This window comes from Rattus norvegicus, chromosome 10 (genome assembly GCF_021556685.1).
Source record: "Rattus norvegicus strain SHRSP/BbbUtx chromosome 10, alternate assembly SHRSP_T2T, whole genome shotgun sequence".
Taxonomy (NCBI): domain Eukaryota; kingdom Metazoa; phylum Chordata; class Mammalia; order Rodentia; family Muridae; genus Rattus; species Rattus norvegicus.
In genome coordinates, this window is record NC_141543.1 from 99,139,390 (window position 1) to 99,159,648 (window position 20,259).

The 20,259-nt window shown below is 48.1% G+C and overlaps 1 protein-coding gene across 2 annotated transcripts in view; it reads right to left on the bottom strand.

Annotated features, from left to right (window-relative positions):
* Window positions 1–389: 389 nt before the first annotated feature.
* The window catches only part of Cacng5 (calcium voltage-gated channel auxiliary subunit gamma 5), a 42,276-nt gene continuing 22,406 nt past the window's right edge, over window positions 390–20,259 (bottom strand). For both annotated transcript variants that reach the window (XM_087569532.1, NM_080693.3), the window contains 5 exon segments: window positions 9,908–10,159; window positions 8,469–8,555; window positions 7,467–7,607; window positions 3,618–3,763; window positions 390–3,311 (listed from right to left, as the gene is read on the bottom strand). In XM_087569532.1, the coding sequence (XP_087425658.1) occupies window positions 3,054–3,311; window positions 3,618–3,763; window positions 7,467–7,607; window positions 8,469–8,555; window positions 9,908–10,103 (828 nt within the window). In that variant the 5' untranslated portion in view covers window positions 10,104–10,159 and the 3' untranslated portion in view covers window positions 390–3,053.

The following is a 20,259-nucleotide window of genomic DNA, read 5'->3' on the forward strand; positions in this document are numbered from 1 at the left end:
ATTATTAACACCTTAAGTTTAGGGGGACGATTTCTTATATAACAGTAGATGGTCATCCTGTTTCTATAGCCAGAAAGTGGTTCTTGAGTGGGTATGTGGCCCAGAATTGTCCAGTGGGACATGAGGAGAGTCTCTGGGACTTGCTACTGAGGACATTTGTTGTCTTTGTCCCTAGGGAAGACAAAAGAAGGGGTCCCCTACTCTCTATTGGTGCTGTTGGATCTCCCATATGGTACTTTATACCACCCTCTTGCTGCCAACCCAAGGATAAAGTTAGTTCCAGAAAGCACCACCAGTAGATGGCAAGAATTGGGTTTATACATTTGAGTGTGTGATACAAATATTTTTTTTTCTTCCCCACCTCCAAATATTTTGATCAAGACTAAGAATAGTTTTTGAAACCAGTTTATACATGGAAAAGAAATGACGATGGTCATATGTGTTGATACATTCTCCAATCCCCTCATGGGGAAGAAAGGGACCCACAGCCATTACTATGGTAAGTGTACAGGACCCATTCCAGGGTGGGAACACCCTTGGACTTGACAGCTCAGCCTCAAACTGGGAATAGCACGCTCTAACAATACCACACTCTGCAGTCAGCTTACAGTAAGGAGGGAATAGATTCTTCCCCACGTGTACACAAGCAAACCTGGCACAGTGATAGAGACGTGCTTTAGAGAGAGAAAAGTACATCGCAGGTGTTAATAACATTGACACAAGTTGTAGCCAAGCACATCCAAACGCCTGTCCAGCTTGAAAATGCCTCTCAGCCGTCTCCAAACAGACTCCGGCAAGCAGACTCCAGCAAACAGCGGCGAAAGCGAACGACGGCCATTGTGAGGTGAGGATGGAGCCGGAAGCCAGGGCCAGGGCCTGCCAGTCGCCCTCGGCTCACAGGCCGATACAGAAATCGGCACACAATAACAATGTGGACTGGATCGCTGGAGGTGTGGGTGTGGGTGCGGGGAGGATGCATGGAAGCCATCTTAGCTGAGCTTCTCAGAACTGAAGGGGTTGCCCAAGCATTGAGTCAGGGACTGAACCGAGAGGCAAAAATGTTCCTTCCACTGTCTGTGAAACTGATGGATCAATCTACAAAGCAATCTGCACGTTAGGGGCGGAGTTATGCCCTCTCCCAGTTTTGTACTCCGAGACCGCCATCTTCAGTACCTCAGAATGTGAATATATTTGTACATGAGCACTTAAATTATATTCATAGTTATTAATCGTGATCATTGAATTTATTGGAATGAACTCTAACCCATACCTGATTTTAAATTTCTTGAGACAGAGTCTCGTGTAGCCCAGGTTAGCCTCAAACTAGCTATGTAGTTGAGAGTAACCTTGAAGCTCCGCCTGCCTCTGCATTCCAAGTGTTAGGATTACAGATGTGTACCGCCACCCCTGGACTCTACGGTGTTGGGGGTCAAATCCAGAGTTTCATGCATGCTAGACCAGAATTCTGCTGAGTTATCTCCCCAGCCCCTGGTGTGTCCTTTTAAGAGGTAATTTGGATATGCAAAAAAAAAAAAAAAAAAGCCTCAGGTGTACCCCATGAGCATACAACAAGAAGACTGCCATCTGTAAGCCAGGAGCAGATGCCTCAGAGATCAGTCCTCTGACAACTTGATCTTGAACTGCTGGCCTCCTCCATGCTGATTGAGTCCATGTCCTCCTGTAGGCACCAGCTGTGTGGTTTCCGGTGCCATTTGCCAGAGCTTGCAAGTCGCCCGCTGTGGCTTTGTATATTCGGGTACATTTGGCATCTTAAAGGGAACGAGGCGAGAGGAAGTCCAGCAAAAACACACCGCATAGAGAATGCTACCTTGACTTGCCTCTCAGAACTCTCAGGATGGTCCAGCTGAGCTGACACCCGGAGAACTATGGGGGTTTCATGGTCTTCTCAGTAGCGCTTGCAATTTCCCAGCTCAGCGATTCCGTCAGGAAAGCAGTTGTCACATTGTCTGGCATCGTGGAGGCATGTGATTTGCCCACATATGCCATGAAACTGGGAAGCAGATGCTTCCCCATATTCGGATTAAGTTGGCAACCGCCAAATGTTCACAGGCTCGGCAAAGCAGCTGGGTCATCTGGAGTCTGGCTTGTTTGGGCTCAAAACGCACTGCGTCATCAAATCGCGTCATCAAATGCAGCTCACAGCTATGGTGGTACAGAAACCTGTCTACACGATTCGATCTTAGAGAATTGGATAGAAATATGGTCCCTGAAAGCCAGGGACAATGCCCCCAGGGTTGGACACAGTGCTTGGCGCTCTGAACACAAAACCGTCAAATTCTTGAGTTCTCATTATCAGTCACTTCTTTGGGTTAAGGCATCAAAAGACCCCATGAAATAGCTTGTCGAGGGATCATGTGTATTAAGACATCTTCCGCCATTAACACCTTTGTGACATCATTGGCACTGCTGAATACTTATCTTAGTCCCTGACCAGGGCAGCTGTGTTCTGGAAGGATGAAAATCGGGAATGGTCCAGAGCCTGGGGGAGGGGTGGGGTGGGGCAGTGCTACACAGAGAGATGTGTTTTGTGGACGACATAAAAGGAACAGTCGGCTTGAGGTTTCTGAGCCAGTTAGATCACTGGAGCAGAGTCACCTTTTGGTCTCACAGTCCAGCTCATGGATGGAGAGCCAGGCTTGGAGGCAAGCCTCCAAGTCTGGCTTTGTCTGTATCAGAAACTTGGCAACTCCAGACTGACCTTGGCTAACCCGGAAGTGCAGGAACAAAACTCAACTAGAACATAGGCATCTTCCGGCACAGCACTGCTTGGGCTGCTGTGGCTTCCCAGGAGCCCGTGGCTATGATTGGCACTCTAGAGGCAGGGCTTCAGCCATGCTCTCAGCCAATCAGCATGCCTCTGACTCCAGTCTCTGATGCCCACCGAAGGAAGAGCTAGCTATTCTGGGTGTAGGGAGAGGATGTGGTCAAGTAACAATGGCTAAGCAGGGAACAGCTTGGGCCTCGGCTCAGGGGGAGAGGGAAATGCTGTTGAGCCATCCAAAAGTTCAGGTGGGGAGGACGCTAGGGCTGGCTCAGCAGGGAGATGATGACATCTGGTCATAGTCTGGGCACTTGAGCAAAGCTGGGTAGTTACTGTTCATCTGTAGGGAGGCATCACTGGAGATGTCTGAGGGGCTGCGGCCCCGGATCCAGGCATCTGGATGTAGAAACTGGCCAGAGTAATCAGAACAGTTGCTCAGCCGTGGCCGGTAGAAGCCTGGGTGGGGCCTGTACATGTCCTCAGCAGTATACCTCTTCATAAACAGATACACAGACATCACCCCAGCACTCTGCGGTGAAAGAGAAGCAGAGGAGAGCTCACTGATGGGGGGAGGGGTGCTTCTTATGATGTCCCGGCTGTGTCTTCCTGGGACACAGCCACGGACCCTCTCCAGTGGGAGGGCCAGTGCGAGTGCGGCAGGAGTGGTCCTTGGGAACCTCCAGGATAGAAGAGACCCAGGAAAGCCAGGGAGGGGTACATTCTGGGGGAGAGCAGTAGAGTGGATGGGGTGGTCCAGGATGCTGTGGGATGCTTCCCTCCTCCCCTCTAGGTAGGGCAGTGCCAATCTGGCACAGGGCAGTATGGGGCAGGTTACCTCTGTTAAGAGGAAGGAGATGGCAGCAAAGGCAAACGACCATCCATATTTGTAGTTGAAATAGGTCTCTGCATCCTTGGTTCTGTTGAGCATCTCGTCATTGATGCTGGAGATGTACAGCACCAGGCCCACCACGAGAGAGAGGCCTGGATGAGGGAAGGGGAGGGAAGGGCACGCTCAGCCTGGAGTTTCATATGTATTGCCAATATGGTACCCACTGAGAACAAAGCCTTCAATTTGGAGTTCAAAAATGAGCATGATTCCCCTGCCCCACCCAATTGACTCTGTCTACACCAGCATCTTCTAGGTGGTGAACAGGTGCAGGCAGAATCTCCCTGTCCAACCATTCTCCTGAGCCAAGACACAAGCTTAGTGACTGATACGCCTACCTCGGTCACACACACCCTCCTGGGTATCCTTGTTCACTGGTCCTCCTCCGGGGTCCCGCTACTATACTGTCCTACAAAGCATTGCTATGACCCTGGGATGTGAACCCTGAACTGCCAAGTGGATTTTTATTAGTCTAAGGACTAAGATAAGGCTTTTCAGCAGGGTCCCTAATCCCTGTCTCCAGCAGGGGGTGGAGCATATCTCTCTGGACTCCGCCAGTGTGGCCCGGGGCCTATGCAGACCGTCTGGATACACTGTGCATCCTCTCTGAGATCTGCAGCCAGGAGATGTAAGGGGAGCCAGTTCAGATCCTAGCCAGCAGCGAATCAGGAAGCCACTGGGACCCCGAACTCCAACTGCCACTGTGTACACGACTGCTTCAGGCAACAGTTTCATCCATTAGTGAGTGTAATTGAGTCAAGGCACAATTAATTACTCTACGTTGAGCTGTTATTTCATTCCATTCACATTATTCTATGAAACCGGGCCTCTCCAAGGATGGATGTTAAAGGGAGACAGGTGTGATTCAAACTTTCCTCTGTACTTATCTCAAGCGTGAGTCACTGCTGTCCCCAAATGTCCCTCTGTTATGATCACGAGCCCACGTCATGTATATCAGCTCTGTCCTAGACTTAAGATCTTGTGATTCACTCACGTTGGAGTCTCAGGCATCCTGATCTCCAACATCTTGGCTGCTCTAGAGTTCACACAAGGAGAAGTGTATAGCTTGGTCTCCAGTTTGTCCCTCTCTGGCTAGGTGGGAAACCACCGTACCATGTTGGGCTGGTGATATTGTTGTTAGAAGAGTGAAAGGCTGGATGGAGTAGGGCAGGGAATGCACAACAGGTGAGCGGAATAAAAACTAGATGGGCAGAGGAGTCTCCCTCTCTCTCTCTCTCTCTCTCTCTCTCTCTCTCTCTCTCTCTCTTTCTTTCTCTCTGTGTGTGTGTGTGTGTGTGTGTGTGTGTGTAAGGAAAGAGTGAGGAAGAATGGTTCTAGGGAGTCAGATAATCTGTCAGCTGGCACAAAGATTATGCTGACATGGAAATGGGGGAAAGATCCTAAAAGAACTAGTGAGACAGTTGGTGGTAAGGATGCCTATGGCAGAGAATCATGTTTTATTCTCATTTATCTTTTCATCCATCTTTCCATTCATCCATCCACCCATCCATCCACCCATCCATCCACCCATCCATCCATTCATCTACCTACCCATCCATCCACTCACCCACCCATTCACCCACTCACCCATCCATCTACCAACCAACCAACTAACCCATCCATCCACTTATCCACCACTCACCCACCCATCCATCCATTCATCCATCCATCCACTCACCCACCCATCCACTCACCCACCCATCCACTCACCCACCCATCCACTCACCCACCCATTCACCCACTCACCCATCCATCTACCAACCAGCCAACCCATCCATCCACTTATCCACCACTCACCCACCCATCCATCCATTCATCCATCCATCCACTCACCCACCCATCCACTCACCCACCCATCCACTCACCCACCCATTCACCCACTCACCCATCCATCTACCAACCAACCAACCCATCCATCCACTTATCCACCACTCACCCACCCATCCATCCATTCATCCATCCATCCACTCACCCACCCATCCACTCACCCACCCATTCACCCACTCACCCATCCATCTACCAACCAACCAACCCATCCATCCACTTATCCACCACTCACCCACCCATCCATCCCTCCACCCACCCACCTATCTACCCACATACCATCTATCCATCCACACATTCATCCTTCCATCCAGCCACTGTATCTATCCATACATTTCAAACCACCTACTCATCTTTTACCTGAGAATCAATTCTTAGACCTCTTTTTTCTAGTCAATCAGGACACTGAATATCAACACCTTAAAAACCAATCCATTATCTTTTAGGGTACAGGTCTCGGTGAGGTCACTGGGGGGAAAGCACCCATTTTATTCACCACATTCCTTTGCCTTCTCATAGAGTTCCCGTGTGTAAACTCATGATTCACACTTGCATCCCTAGGCTGATCCCTCTCAAATCTTTGTCTGTGATTTAGGTGATTCTATGAGCCCCAGACCCTGACATCTGGCAGCATCTAGATACCTCTCCCTTTATGCCACAATGGAAGAATCAAACTCAGTTTCCCACACTGATCGTACAACCTTTGTGCAAAGATGTTTCTCTGTCTGTGATTCCTAGATCATGGATGTAACATCCACTTGATGTGCAAGCAAGCAAACGGCTCTCATCCTTGATGTTTCCCTTGGGAGCCTGGTCCTGTCGAGTTTACCTTCTGAATGACACACGATCCTTCCCACTTTCTGTTGCAGCATCAACCCAGTTTATGCCACTGTTGCCCATCCCCTGTGCATGGTAGCTGAGGGATCTACCCGGGCTCCTTGGCTCCTGCCTCACTTCCCTTCCTTGCACTGTTCCTAACAGCAAGTAGTCTAACATCCAATTACGATGTCATTCCTTGGCTCAAATTCTTCTAAAGGCTTCTCATAAAGTTCCAGATCTTAAGACGGTTTGGGTGTCTCTATAATCTCGCTTCTCAACACGTTTCCTCAGCCCCCAGAGACTCCATGAGAGTTTGATGCTATTTCTTCCTCTAGCCCCTTCCCTCCCTGCAACCTAAGTTGCCTAATTCCTATTAACTCTTTAGGTCAACTTCTCTAGTTTTTCTTGACCAGCAAACACCTTGTTCTGAATTTTAGCTATGTTCTCGGTCCCCTTGGCAGTTCCTGGCGCCTCCTGTACCGGTCCCCTCCACTCTGGGTTCCTGTTTCCAATCTACATGTTTCTAACTACCATGACACTGACCTTTCTATAGTCAGTGATACAGAACATGGTCTGATAGACATCGTGACTGACTGACTGACTGAATGAATGAGTGACTGAATGAGTGAGTGAATGAATGAATGAGTGAATGAATGAAGTACAGCTTGGTGATATCCCACGAAGACATGTCTATGCTGAAGGGGTCTGGTGAACTCAGAGTATGGGGTATGGTTAGATCATGAAAGCAAGGAGTCTCTGAGGGTGGCTGAGGATTAGGGATGAAGGAACCTTTATTCCAAAGGTAGATGCTTTTATTTTCTACTGCCATATCCAAGAATGTTGCTCCTTTCAGACACAGGCATGAATGCTTACCAGTGGGAGCTAGAGAAGAAGTGTGCTGGTGTGTATTGTGAGGACAGCTAGGTCATCCCAGCCCCGCCCAGGGTGAGCCCATCAAGTCGCTTCAACTCCGAAGTCTCATGCACGGTTTTAGGAATGTCACATGGGTGGGTCTAAGGACATCGGGTCACTGGCTCAACTTGTTCCATGTCCAGTGTTGGATCACAGTTTCAAGTGGGACTTTCTGACGCAGAATGGCTCAGGAGCTAAAAATCAAAAGCCCAGGGCGTGTGGAGATGGGGTAGAACAGCTTACCGGATAGGATAAAGAAGATGCCAGAGACAAAAGCCAGTATGGTCCGGTGCGGACGGATGTGTCCGATGTTGCTCAGGATGAACCCGATGAACATGAAGAAGAGGCTGACCAGTGGGAACGGGGTGGCCGAGCGAATCATTTCTAATGCAGAGGGCAGAGGGATAGCCTGTCAGGCAGGCTACAGTGACCCTCCTTACCCTGTCTCATTCCAAAAAGTATGTTCCTGCAACGTCTACCAGTGGATGCTCAAAGCCCTACTCCCACACGAGTGGCCTAAGGGTCTCCTGGTGCTGGCAGGACTTTTGTTTCCAAGGTAAGACTAGAAGATCTGACTTCAACTCCCAACATGTTCAGAAATTTATCTCCCCTTTAGGCATAAGCTCAGGTCCTAGGAATCTATACTGCCTGTCTATAGGAGATCTGTGAGGTGCTTGGTCACATCACCCTGCCTCGCCTTCAAGAGAGACCCACCATTTCCAAGCCTACAGGGCATGCTCTGACTGTCACAGCAGACTGTGCTAGCCATAATTTAGAGCTGGCTTCAAGTCTGCAGGACCAGGGTGTTGGTTCTGTGCACATCAGGTAGTGAAGTATTTTGTATATCATGCATTACAGCTCTGTATCCAGTGGATCCCGGAACTTGCTCTCCTGACAGACCTAGGGAATGGATTGCATTGTAACATTGCAAGGTCACACTGAGGGTCAGAAGTCACTTCGATGAGGTTAAGGCCATAAAGTTAGTCTTGCCACAGTCCAGAGCGACTGCTTCAGTCTGGGGGTAAGTTCTCCTCCACTTCCTGGGGTCTGAATCATAGGGGCTCCAGTAATCTATCTTCACCCCAGAAAACTGAATGTGTAGGTCAAGTTCCAATGAGCTACACTAGTATAACCTGCTAAGGCCAAGGGCATGCTTTTCAGAAGATTCTGGATGTCTGACTCTCCCCTTAGTCTGGCTTTCTCTGTCCTATCAGTGGCACAGGTTAGAATGCTCTAGACACTCACTTAGAACATTGACTGTGGATTCTGACGTCATCTGGGAGTTCATGGGCATCACATACTCTATGGTGAAACAGCGTCCTCGCTCCTCACCTGTGGAGACAAGAAATTATTGCTATTCCCAGGTGCCGCTCCAACATGGATTTGAAGTTAGTACAATCCAAGTGTTTCCAGAATCTTTGGGCCTGTGTCTCTGTACCTGGGCTGGGTAAAATCTCTAGGTAAGTTTTCAGCCCTGGATGGTGGCCCATAGCAGAAGTGGTGTCTTTTTCTGGAGTAAGGGTAGAAGCAGGGGAAGGGGTCAGTGCTAGGAGTTCTGTGTCCAGCGAACATCTGGTGCCATCGGTTGCTTTGACTAATGACGGTACATGGCCATCTCAGATGCACGAGTGCAGATTTTGTGCAGTAACCTTCCACAGCCTTCCACAGGGTCAACCAGACCCTGGTGGCCTCAAGACTCTGCTTCAGGTTAAGCAGAGACAGATGCCACAGCATCTGGAGCAGTGGCAGCTGAGATCTGAGTTGGATGCTGTTCCTAAAGCAGGCTCTACAAAATGACACAACGTAGCCAGGCTGGAGCTGACCTTTCTGCTATACCCAATTCAACTCTAGCCTGTCCACCAGAGCCCTAGCACCAAGATGGGAGAAAGAGCTGGGGGAACAAACCGTATCGCTTCTCAATGCACACACAGGTTCCAGGATCCCACAGAAGAAGCTTAAGGTCCATACTGTGGTTATGCTGGTCAGAACAGCTTTCACAGGTCTCACAGGACATGGGGCTCTACTCTTGTGTAGGGTGGAACCAGGCTGTGATAAAGGCCTCGAGGACAGGACCCTTAGTGCACCAACTCACTCGGTTCCAGAGAATCCCCAGTGAGCTGAAAATCTACAACCTCCCACAGAGCTGGAAGGACGCACATTTGTGTTTTCTTTGTGGGGCCATTTTGCAAATGAGGATCAGGAAGCTGCTGAACCTTTCCTGTTCCTTAAGCCTGTGGATGTCAGTGAAATAGAAGTCTAGATGCACTCGAGCTGCCAGACTCCTCACTTCCGCCGTTTGCAAAGTGGCAATAATAAGTCCGCCTTGCAGTTTCATCGGGAAGATTATGTGCAATCAATAGCTTGAGGCACTAATGAAAGGCCTGCACGGGTGATTTAGATCTGTGAGGTGCCATTCAGTGCTGGGAGACAGGCAGGGTGTGAGGAAGCCAGGATCGCATGGATCTTTTAGGAGGAAAGCAAGCCCCGGTTCCTGAGAGAGCTTGCTCAAGAGGACATTGTGAATCTGGGTCTGCGTTTGGGTCTGTGGTCTGGTGGCTGCTTGCACCTCTGCCCAGCGGCAGTGGAGACTGTCATGGTGAACTGTCTCTGGGCACCTCCTGGGTGTCTCTAAGTAGGGAGTGACCCCCTTGGGCAGGTATTCCCCAGAACAAGACTGTCCTTACCTGCGAGGAAGCAGACCCGCCAGAGGCCCGAGTGCAGGGACATCTTGACCTCCGTGCTCTGGTTCTGGGGAAGGATTATGCCTTCTTCCAAGTACAGCCAGTAGTCCGTGCTGACCGCGATGCCCAGCAGGCCCAGGCCACAGACAGCAAAGACACTGCTCAGCAGGGTCAGGGCCTTCCTCCCACAGGTGCTCATCTTCCTGGATGGTGACTGGGCAGCAAGGAGTGCTGCCTCACAGAGGGCAGAATGGGCTAGGGGGAAAAGAGAGAGCAAGCAGGAGGTGAGGAGCAGTAGCTGAAGTCAGTCTGCTCTGGGTCAGTGGATGAGTAAGAACAGGTAGGCCACTAGTGTCCAGACCATCTTCTCTTAAGGGTGACCCTCTCCCTTTGCTCCTCAGGAACTCACAGCATTCTCTTAAGGCTTCTGTATCTGTCCCCTTGTCTTCTGAGTTCCCTTTACTACACATGACCATCCATCCATCCATCCATCCATCCATCCATCCATCCATCCATCCATCCACTCATTTGTCCATCTGTCCACCCACTCACCCAGGCATCCATCAATCTATCCATCTACCCATCCATCCATCCACCCATCCATTCATCCATCAACCCTGATTAGATTTTGAGCCAATGTGGAAACACACCTCTGGGTATGCCGTAAGGTTGTTTCCAGAAAGCCTTAACTGGCCTAACAAGCTCTCCCTTAAGTTGCTTTTGCCATGCATTTTGTTGCAGAAATGAAGAAAGTTACTGATATGCAGAGAAAGCTCAGAGTGTGACCTGAGCCCAGAAGAAGGCAGACAGAGCCACCTCTGAAAGATTTAAGCCTAGGGTGACAGGGAAAGGGTTGAACCTATAGCAATCCCGCCCCAAGGTTCCCATGGTGTGGTCAACTTTGAGTCCACCAGGTATAGGACCCTATCAGGGACAATGTCATGACTTTGCTGAGATCTAAGCATACATGGATGCCAAGACAGCTGAAAAGCATCAGAAACCAGGTTTGGCTGTGAAGTTGAGGTCACCACAGAGTATCAGGGGAGAGGACATTAGTGCTCTTTACCTGGAAGGGGCCTCTCAGACCCTGAACCCACAGCAGCAGCCCTACCCTAGCGACTGACCGTGGGAGAGCTGGGAGAGCCACAGAATGGGCCACATACTAGAGGAGCGTAAAGTCTGCAAGATGGGAGTGTGGACTGGGGAGGCTCTACAAGCCTTGCTGTATTGGCTTTGACAAGGACGAGGAAGGTAAAATGCCAAGTCTTTCTCTATGCAGTGCGGTGAGGTTTAGAGCAATCATCCTGTGGAATACTCTGGGGGTGGGGGAAGGCATCAGGAGGCACTGTATCTTGGTTTTGAAGAATTGCATTGCATGACAACCACTTTAGTTTCACTTACTCCACATTTCCCCAGACTTATTTGGCCACAAAATGAGGGCTCTGGGAAACCCTCTTTGGGTCTATGCTGCTCCTCCTCAAGACTAATAAGACCTGTTCTGCCTCCCCCCACCCCCGAACTGCTGGGGGATTAACTGCCACAGTGGACAGGACTGTGGTCTGCACAAGGCAAAGCCGGACCTGGTGCAGGGTGCTATTATTCTGTAACAATGCAATAATGCCCCGCTTTTCTCAGAGCAGACAGATCAGGGCATCTGAAATACGACAGCCATTGCCCGGCTGGAGCTGAGCGGCCAATTTTAATGTTAAGCTTGGCAGCGATGAGAACGATTTGGGTCTTAGAGATTTGGAAAGATGAAAGCGGAGAGGAGATTGGATCAGAATCAGTAAAGCAAAGCATACAAGAAGAGGCTGAATGTGACCTTGTCTGAGGACAGGACAGGAACGGGCCCTGAAGTTTGGAGTCTCCTCAGGCAAACCCCAAGGGTCTCCTCCCTTTCTGAAGAACAGGGCAACCGTACAGCAGGTGAAAAGGCAACACTTTTAGCAATTGCTAACGTATTTATGTGTTTATTGTGGCATCATATCTATTTATAAAATACCCACTAACTGTTAACTATAGCACAGAGAGCCCTCACCAAGCCTTCACAGTAGCCCATGAATAAGTACTTAACATTGATTTCATATCACAGATGGGGAAACTGAGGCTTCGAGGCGTCAAGCAGCCTACAGGATATCCTAGGAGGCAGATTGGATTGAAACCAGGTCTAATGCCAAACTCTGGGCCTACACTGTATGGTTTTCTACTGGAGAAATGAACAGGCCCAAGGAGTGTTGGGTGGCAGAGAAACGCGAAAGGAGGGTGTTGAGGAATCTAGGAATGTGTAAGACATGGGTCTTTAGAAACTAGTCTAAGTGACCAAGTATTACATAAGAGTAGAGTGACAAATGACTTGGGGCTTCCTATGGGGTGCCTCTGGGGTATATAGCTTCAGGTATCATTTCCATGGTAGACCGCTGTAACTCAGCCCTTCTGATTCTGAAAAAGTACATTGTGAGCAACGAGGCTAATATCTCCCTCTACCCCCATGTCTGCCAATCAGGTTCTAGAAGGTGGAGAAGCCTGAGATGACCCAGTCTGCTACTTCTGAGGAACAAAAAGTGCAAAATATCAATATATAGACCGATCTTTTAGGGGAGTTCTGGGGTTCAAAGTCAGCTTCTCGAGTTAGCTTTGTAAAGGTGTTCCTCATCACACCCTCTCCCTTGCCCCGAGTCTGTGCTTCTGGTGTCTGCTTCTCTGTCTCCTGACTCTCATCCCTCTACAGTTAGACCATTTTTTTCCCCTGATGGGAGAGTAGACAATTTGTGTAAGTTGCTGCCACATGAGAGATGTCTACCTTAGAATGTTCAAATAAGACTATACCTTCAGCTTGCCCACGTGAACGCTTCACAGACTCAGATGATGCTTCAGGTCATAAGGTTATGTGTGGTTTGTGTTTTTATACATTTCTATGCTCTACACAGCTTCTAAAAGAACACACATTATTTCTATAGCCAATGGAGGAGCAAGAAATTAAAGACTAGTGACATCAGTTCTCTGGTCACTGCTGTCAGAAAAATGAGGGGTGCTGGCTCACTCCTGTGTCAAGAATATCATGATGCAATGACATCCTTTAGAAACTGGGGCCCCTGGAGCATGGCGGTTTTGCACGGTTTATGATGATTACCGGTGCCATTACCTCTAAGTATTAGCTTGTTAGCGATCAGGAATTAACGGCCACTAATTATGATCCGTGACTAGCAATTAGAGAGAAATGTCTTACAGAGATTAAATCACTAATGGTACATTTCCCTGCCCAAGCCAGTCATGAAAGACTCTGGGATGGAGTGCACAGGGACTTGGGGGTAGGTGAGGTACTAGGTATAAAGGATTGTGGGGGGAAATGGATGGGGTTCAATTGGAGAAGAGAGGAAAGTCAATCAAATGAAGACACCCAGGGTCAATGCCCAGTTGGTTCAGAGGAACGCCAGAAGAGCTTCAATGAAGGGTGTGGGGAGTAGGGACTGTTGACAAGGTTTTGGAGCTCCTTTTAGCTGGTCGACTGACTAAACACCGCTGTGGCTGGCAGTCAGCAGGACAAAGTAGCCAGAAGGCTCCTGGTGGGTCCTGATCCTCGCCTGCTTTCTACTAGAACATCCCCATTATTTTCCAGGGGAATTAAAAACTGACCCACAGGGGTTGGAGAGATGGGTCAGCATTAAAAACACTTACTGCTCTTGAAGAGGACCTGGGTTCTGTTCCCAGCACTCGCATGGGGACTCACAACAACCTGTAACTTCAGATTTAGGGGATCCACTATCTTCCGGCCTCTGCAGACATCAGGCATGCATGCAGGTGATGCAAAATACCTTCATGCAAGCAAAATATTCATGCACATGAAGTAGAAATGAAATCTTTTTTTTTAATGGTCATAAATTATTTGTAATTCTTTGATCTCACAGAGATCCACCTGTCTGCCTCCTGAGTGCTGGGGTTAAAGGTATGCACCACCACCACCACCTCTTGGCTAATTATTCGCATCGAGAAATGGGAACTGTGTTTCTTTTCCTTAAATCTAGACATGTTTGTGACTGTTCTGATTAAGAAAGTACACAAGAATGATGCTAGGGGCCTTTTGGGCCATGGAAAGGCACTGGATTTCCTCTGGAGCTGCCTCTGGGAAAGTAGCAGTCGTGCATGATAACCAACCTAAGGTCACCATGCTATAGAGTGGGCTTTCTCAACCTACCTTGGGGATGGGAAAGTATTTGCTGTGAGGGCCAATCATAAACGTTGTAAGATGCTTAGGAACACCTTATCCTTCGATCACCAGACGCCAGTGGTTCCTGCATCCCGGCTGATGAAAATGCTTCTCTACAGGGAAAACAAACCCCACCTCACTGGGACCCACTTACAGGCTAGCACAGATGCTGTGACTGACACTGGGCAGAGCTCCACACCAGTGGCCAGCATGTGTTACCTAACAGATATCATCAACCCTCCTCTCTCACTTCCACAGCAGCCAACTGAATAGGCCTTTATCCTACGGAGAGCTGAACTGCTCTGTGTAATGACACTGGAAGTCTTCATGGTGGAGAAAGTGGCGTCTCTGAAGGGACAGAGGAAGAATATCCAAAGGGACACAGAGTGTCGCGTACCAAGCACATAGGGGCTCAGACGGGACCGTGTCTCCTGAAGCCTAGAGACCTCAGGAGCATCCTGGGCTTCTCTTTCCCCAAATATCCTCTGTCTTGGTTGGAGACACCACCTTCCACCAATTGGTCAAACAGCTTCTGGCTGAAGAACTGCCAAATGGCTGGTTCTCCCTGCTGGCTCTGTCAATCTCTTTGTTATGTTGTGGATGCTCTTGTTAGGAGTTGAGAATTGCTGGGTAAGGATGTACTGTCCTTCAACAGAAAAGGACCCAAGGAGTGTGCTTTCCGAATTTTAGCACAGTTTATTCTGTGACTAAGCCATGACCAGCTTGTCTGCCAGGAATTAGGGCTATGGAGTAGAGGATATAGAGCCCAGTGTCACACAGTGTCCCTAAGCCTCACGGAGTGGAGGTTGATGTGTATTAAAACCCCTCCCACCCTTGGTTTGGTAAGAGGTGGTTAATCAGTGGGTTTTCACAGAGAGGAGGAAGCGTTGTGAGCTGATGCTCATCGCCCATAGACGTCCAGCTGGGGTCAAGTGACCACGACTTTGTTGAAGGTCCAGCAGGATGCCTTATGAATGTTCTTCACTGTGACCTGATGGGATGTGGAATCATCTAGGGATCAGACCTCTCTGCACGACTGTGAGGGAGGGCGTTTCCAGAGACCTTCACTAGTACCATAGGCTGTGCCCCACACTGTGAGTTAAAATAAACCCTCCCTCCCTTTAGGCATCTTGTTATAACAGTGAAAAAGATTGAACTGATGTATATCAGTGTTACTGCCTCTGCAGAATTTCTCTGGGCAGCTTAGAATTTTCTCTACGTTAAAAATTGGGATCACATTACATACGCCTCATGTGTATACAGGGTAGCTTGATGTTGTTTTACTTAACATTGCCAACATTCTGCATATTTTTAATAGCTTCAGAATGTATATTCCCTGACTCGCATATGCTCAAGGCGAGATAGCTATTTCCCCACTGCAGGATGGTTATTTTCAAATCTGTCCTTATTACAAAAATCAATGAATAAATTTACTTATCTCTAAATATCAAGGGGGACATTTGCAAGTATTTATCCGGGATAAATTCCTACAAGAGGGATTTTTGGAAGGGAAGAAACCATCTTAGCAGTCTTAAAAGTGCCAGCAGACCTACCCTGAACGTTTCCACAGGCCCTGTCATACTCAGAGTTCCACATGTCCCCATAGTGAAAAGTCCTCCCCTGGATGACTCGACCCAGAACTTGGCCTCTGGGCTCTGCTCAGCTAATTCTGTCTGGTGCATTGATGGGATGCGTCAGAATAAGGATTCCACACTACCCTAGATGATCTGGGAAATTTCTAGGCTCACCATGGAACAAGCAACATGTCTTCCGTCAGTGCTAATAATAGGTTATCCAAATGTCTGGGTGTTGAAGGTGGAGCTCTCTGGGAGGTGCAGAACTGTTAAGAAGTGGAGCCTAGAGAGGTCTTTCAGTGATTGGGGTTGTGGTCCTGAAGGGGATACAGGACCCCAGTCTCCTTTTTCCTTCTCTTTGAGAAGAACTGCACATTCTACCACAATATGTTGCTTCACCACAGGCCCAGAGTAACAAAGACAAGCGTTTATGAACCAAAATCTTCAGAATGTTGAGCCAAAATAACCGTTTCTAAAGAGAAAGGATTGATCAACTTTGGTATTTGTAAGAGTGACAGAAAACTGTCAGACAGGATCAATGGCTTGGTCAATATTCCTGGCTTAGCAATCATGAAAGTATCACCAGAACTACCCTGATCGATATACTTTTGAGGATGTCACCACAGACACAGATATCCAAGTCAATTATATTGGAAAAAAAGCAGTATTAAAAACAATCCCCAGCTCCGAAAAAAAGAATTAAAAAAAAATCCAGCCAGGCATGGTGGCTCTTGTCTAAAGAAAGTCCTAGCACTGGGGAAGATGAAGCAGGAGGGTTGGCATGGATTTGATGCTACCCTGTGAATTCTAGGCTAACCTGGGCTACAGTGCGAGACCCTTTCTCAGAACCAAGCCTGTTTAAAAGAAGACAATCCAAGGGTTGGTACAAGTGGTTTGGTGCAAAAAATATCCAAACACGAGTAGCAACAAAATAAAAAGGTTAATAATATATGGAAAACTACTGTCTGTGTAGCAACAGAATAGGAAAGTGTTGGAACTAATCTGTAAGTTATGTGCTGGTGCTATGAAAAAAAATACAGGGCAGGCTCAGTGCACATACTCATTTGTTTCTGTATTGCTGTGATAAATTCTGTGACCAGTAGCACCTGGGAGAGAAAGGGGTTTGTTTATTTCAGCTTACAACTCTCTCAGGACATGCTTCATCACTGAGGGAAGCTGGGGTTGGAGCTCAAGGCAGGAACCTGGAGGCAGGAGCTGAAGCAGAGGCCATGGAGGAGTGCTGCTTACTGGCTTGCTTGCTCCTCATGGCTTGCTCAGACTGCTTTCTTCTAGCACCCAGGATCACCTACCCAGGAGTGATACTATCCACATCAATCATTAATCAAGAAGGATTTGTATCAAGTTGACAAAAGCTGACCAGCACAGTAAGGTCCTTGTGTGAGCTTAAGGACTTGAGTTTGGGTCACCAGACCCCATGTAAAGCCAGATGTGCTTGCACATCTGTAGTCTCTGAACTCCTGTTATGACATAGGAAGTAAACACAAGAGAGTCCCTGGAAAGCTTGCTGGCCAGGTAGCCTGGTGTACCCAGCAGTAATGAGACCTTGCAGCAAACAGAATGGAGGGGAGGAGCCCAGGGGCCCTCTGTCATATGAATACCTATGCTCACATATTTACACACACACACACACACACACACACACACACACACACACACACACACGCGCGCTTTAACTTTATTGACAAATATAAACAATATCGATAGAATATTTTATATAGAAAAACGATTTCATAAGAAGTCTCCTCCTAAGTTAATTATGAGTTCAATGCATTATTTTTATTATTACTTTAAAATGTACTTGTTTTTCTTTTATGTGTAGGAATGCGTGCGTGTGTGCCACATATATGCTGTATCTGCAGAGGCCAGAAGAGGGTGCTGTGTCCCCTGGAGTCACAGGTGTTAGGAGCTGAGGCTGAGTCCTCTTCAAGAATGGCAGGTGTCCTTAACCACTGAGCCACCTCTCTAGTCCCTACAGGGAATTCTTGAGGCAATGTCATGACTCTGGGCTTAGCCTAGAGGGGGAACGCTTGCAAGCAGCCAGCGGTTTATTTTAAGGATGAGGACACACGAGTGGGGAATACCAGGCAATTATCCGCATGATGGAGCTACCGTGATGAAAACAGTTTGATTCTGCTGAGGGGGGAAACAGCATCAGTGGAAATTTAAAAAGCTATTTTTGGCTGTGATTAAGTAGCTTGTTAAAAATAGACATTCCCGGCTATGAATAACTAGCATAGATTAGACACATCCTCCCGCTGAAAATAACTACAAGAGTTGGGTTCAATATAAAATAAAAATAAAAAATTTTGAAGATGTTGGATAGTAATCAAGAAAACCAGTATTTCTTGGGTCAAAGGGTAAAGACAGAGGAGATACGCTGAGATGGGCCGGGTACGTTGTGCGGTTTTCCCGTTTAAAGCACCTGCCAGTTCACGGGGAGTTTGAGGCTGAGAGGCTGAGTCCAGGGCTGTACAGAACTTTCTGCTGCCTTTCTTATTGTGGGATCAGAACGAGAGCTCAGCTCAGCTCAGCAAGGAGGACAGGACTAAGAAATAGCCCAGACTTTCCAAAGCAGGACCTGGGAAGGAACGAATCTGCCTCTGCAAAGGTTGAAAACCACCTTCCAACCAGCTCATCCATGACGGTGCAAGGGACAGCCATTGGGAGCGCCCATAGTTTTCCTATGTGATCCCAGGGAGCGCCTACAGTTTTCCTGTGTGATCCCAGCCCTCAGTGGAAAGTTAGCAGGCTTCAGAGGCTGAGACAAACATCAGATACTGAAATGAAGAAAGTCAGAATCTAATATGAGAACACTTTTAATGTTCTGAAACCAAGAATTCATCAGCGTGGACTTTTGTACCCAGATGAGATCTCCCTCAAAGGCAAAAACAGGAATTCCCTTAGGCAAACAAAGCCGGGAAATGTGTTACCCATTAATTTCTGTAAGAAATGCCAAATGAATTATTGTGTGTGTGTGTGTGTGTGTGTGTGTGTGTTCATATGTGTGTGTATATGTGCATGTGTACATGTTAAGGTGTAGAGGCCAGAGGTCAACCTTGGGTTTCATTTATATGAAGCCATTTACTTTGTTTTTGAGGCAGAACCCACTTTTTGTCTCTGTCTGTGGAAACTGTGTAGCTCCTTCATTTGATCTGTACATTTAATGCTATCTCCTGTCCTCGGCGACACGCGATGAGTTATTAGACAAACACATGTGCCCCTGGAGTTTTCTGTGTTGATGAATGACTCCCAGCACTGCCATCCTTGAAACATTGGCACAGACCTTCCTTTTGTGCTGCTAAGTCCCTGCTCAGCCACAGGGCGCCTCAGGGAATGTGGCTAGCATGAGAGACCCAGCAGAAGCCTCAGACCCATGAGAAGAGCCACCGCCCGACTTCTGTGGCAAAAGCAATGGGTCTTTATCTTATAGCTGTTTTAGAAAAGCCCCACACCCTTCAGGGGGAGCAACATCACACAATTATCTCCCTCCTTTAAATTAGATATGGTGGCGGCCACTGCAAGCTCCACAATTCATCAACGCGAAGCCTTAATTGTCGCCAATTCGAAGCCGTCTCCCGTGAACTTGCTAGCTCACACCCCCAGCAACACACGGCAGCATCTAGCGCCCGCTTCCCCCGTGGCTACGGGGTATGAGAAACGCCAGTGAGAAATGGAAAACAATTTCTGTACCCCGCGATTTAATGGGTGTAGACAGGAAAATGTGCAGACTTGATCTAATTCTGGTGACAACAGGCATCTATCAGATTCAGGCCGGCTGAGACCGGCCAGGCTACGCTGTTCACCCTTCCTCGGAACCCCAGCGGTGGGCTTGCAATCCTCTCTGCTGTGTGCAGTTCTGCCTCCCGCCGAATGAGGTTTATTGGACCGGGACGTGTGCCAAGCACTGTTGGGAGCGGTGTGCACATGGTAACTCTCTAAACCCTCCAGGAACCCTTCGTCGTACAACACAAAGAGACGATGAAGACCGTGGAGCTTCACAGGCTGTTCAGCGTTAAAGGAGCTAACATGCATGGTCCAGGTCAATGAGAGACCCTGTCTCAAAACCAAGGGGCACAGTGCCTGAGAAAGGACACCTGGAGTTGACCTCTGACCTCCACATGAGCCCACACACACACACACATGCACACACACCTAAAGACATGTGCACCTGCATGCATACAAACATGCACACTCATACACATGTACACACCCACCTGTACACGCACACGCAGAGTATGGCAATTCTAGCTCAGCGATATAATTATATACGTATCGTTTAGTATCTTTTTTATTACTCTCAGGAGAGGAAACAGGCAGCAATACTGTTCTCTTGTAATTATCTGCATAATTACTTCTGGTATATTTAAAATTATTTTATGGGGCTTAATAATCTTTTTCTTTCTTTCTTTTTTTTTTTTCGGAGCTGGGGACCGAACCCAGGGCCTTGCGCTTGCTAGGCAAGTGCTCTACCACTGAGCTAAATCCCCAACCCGGGGCTTAATAATATTATCTAGCTTCATTTGCTTTGAGCGTCCTGGAAGGGGAGGGTCAGGTAG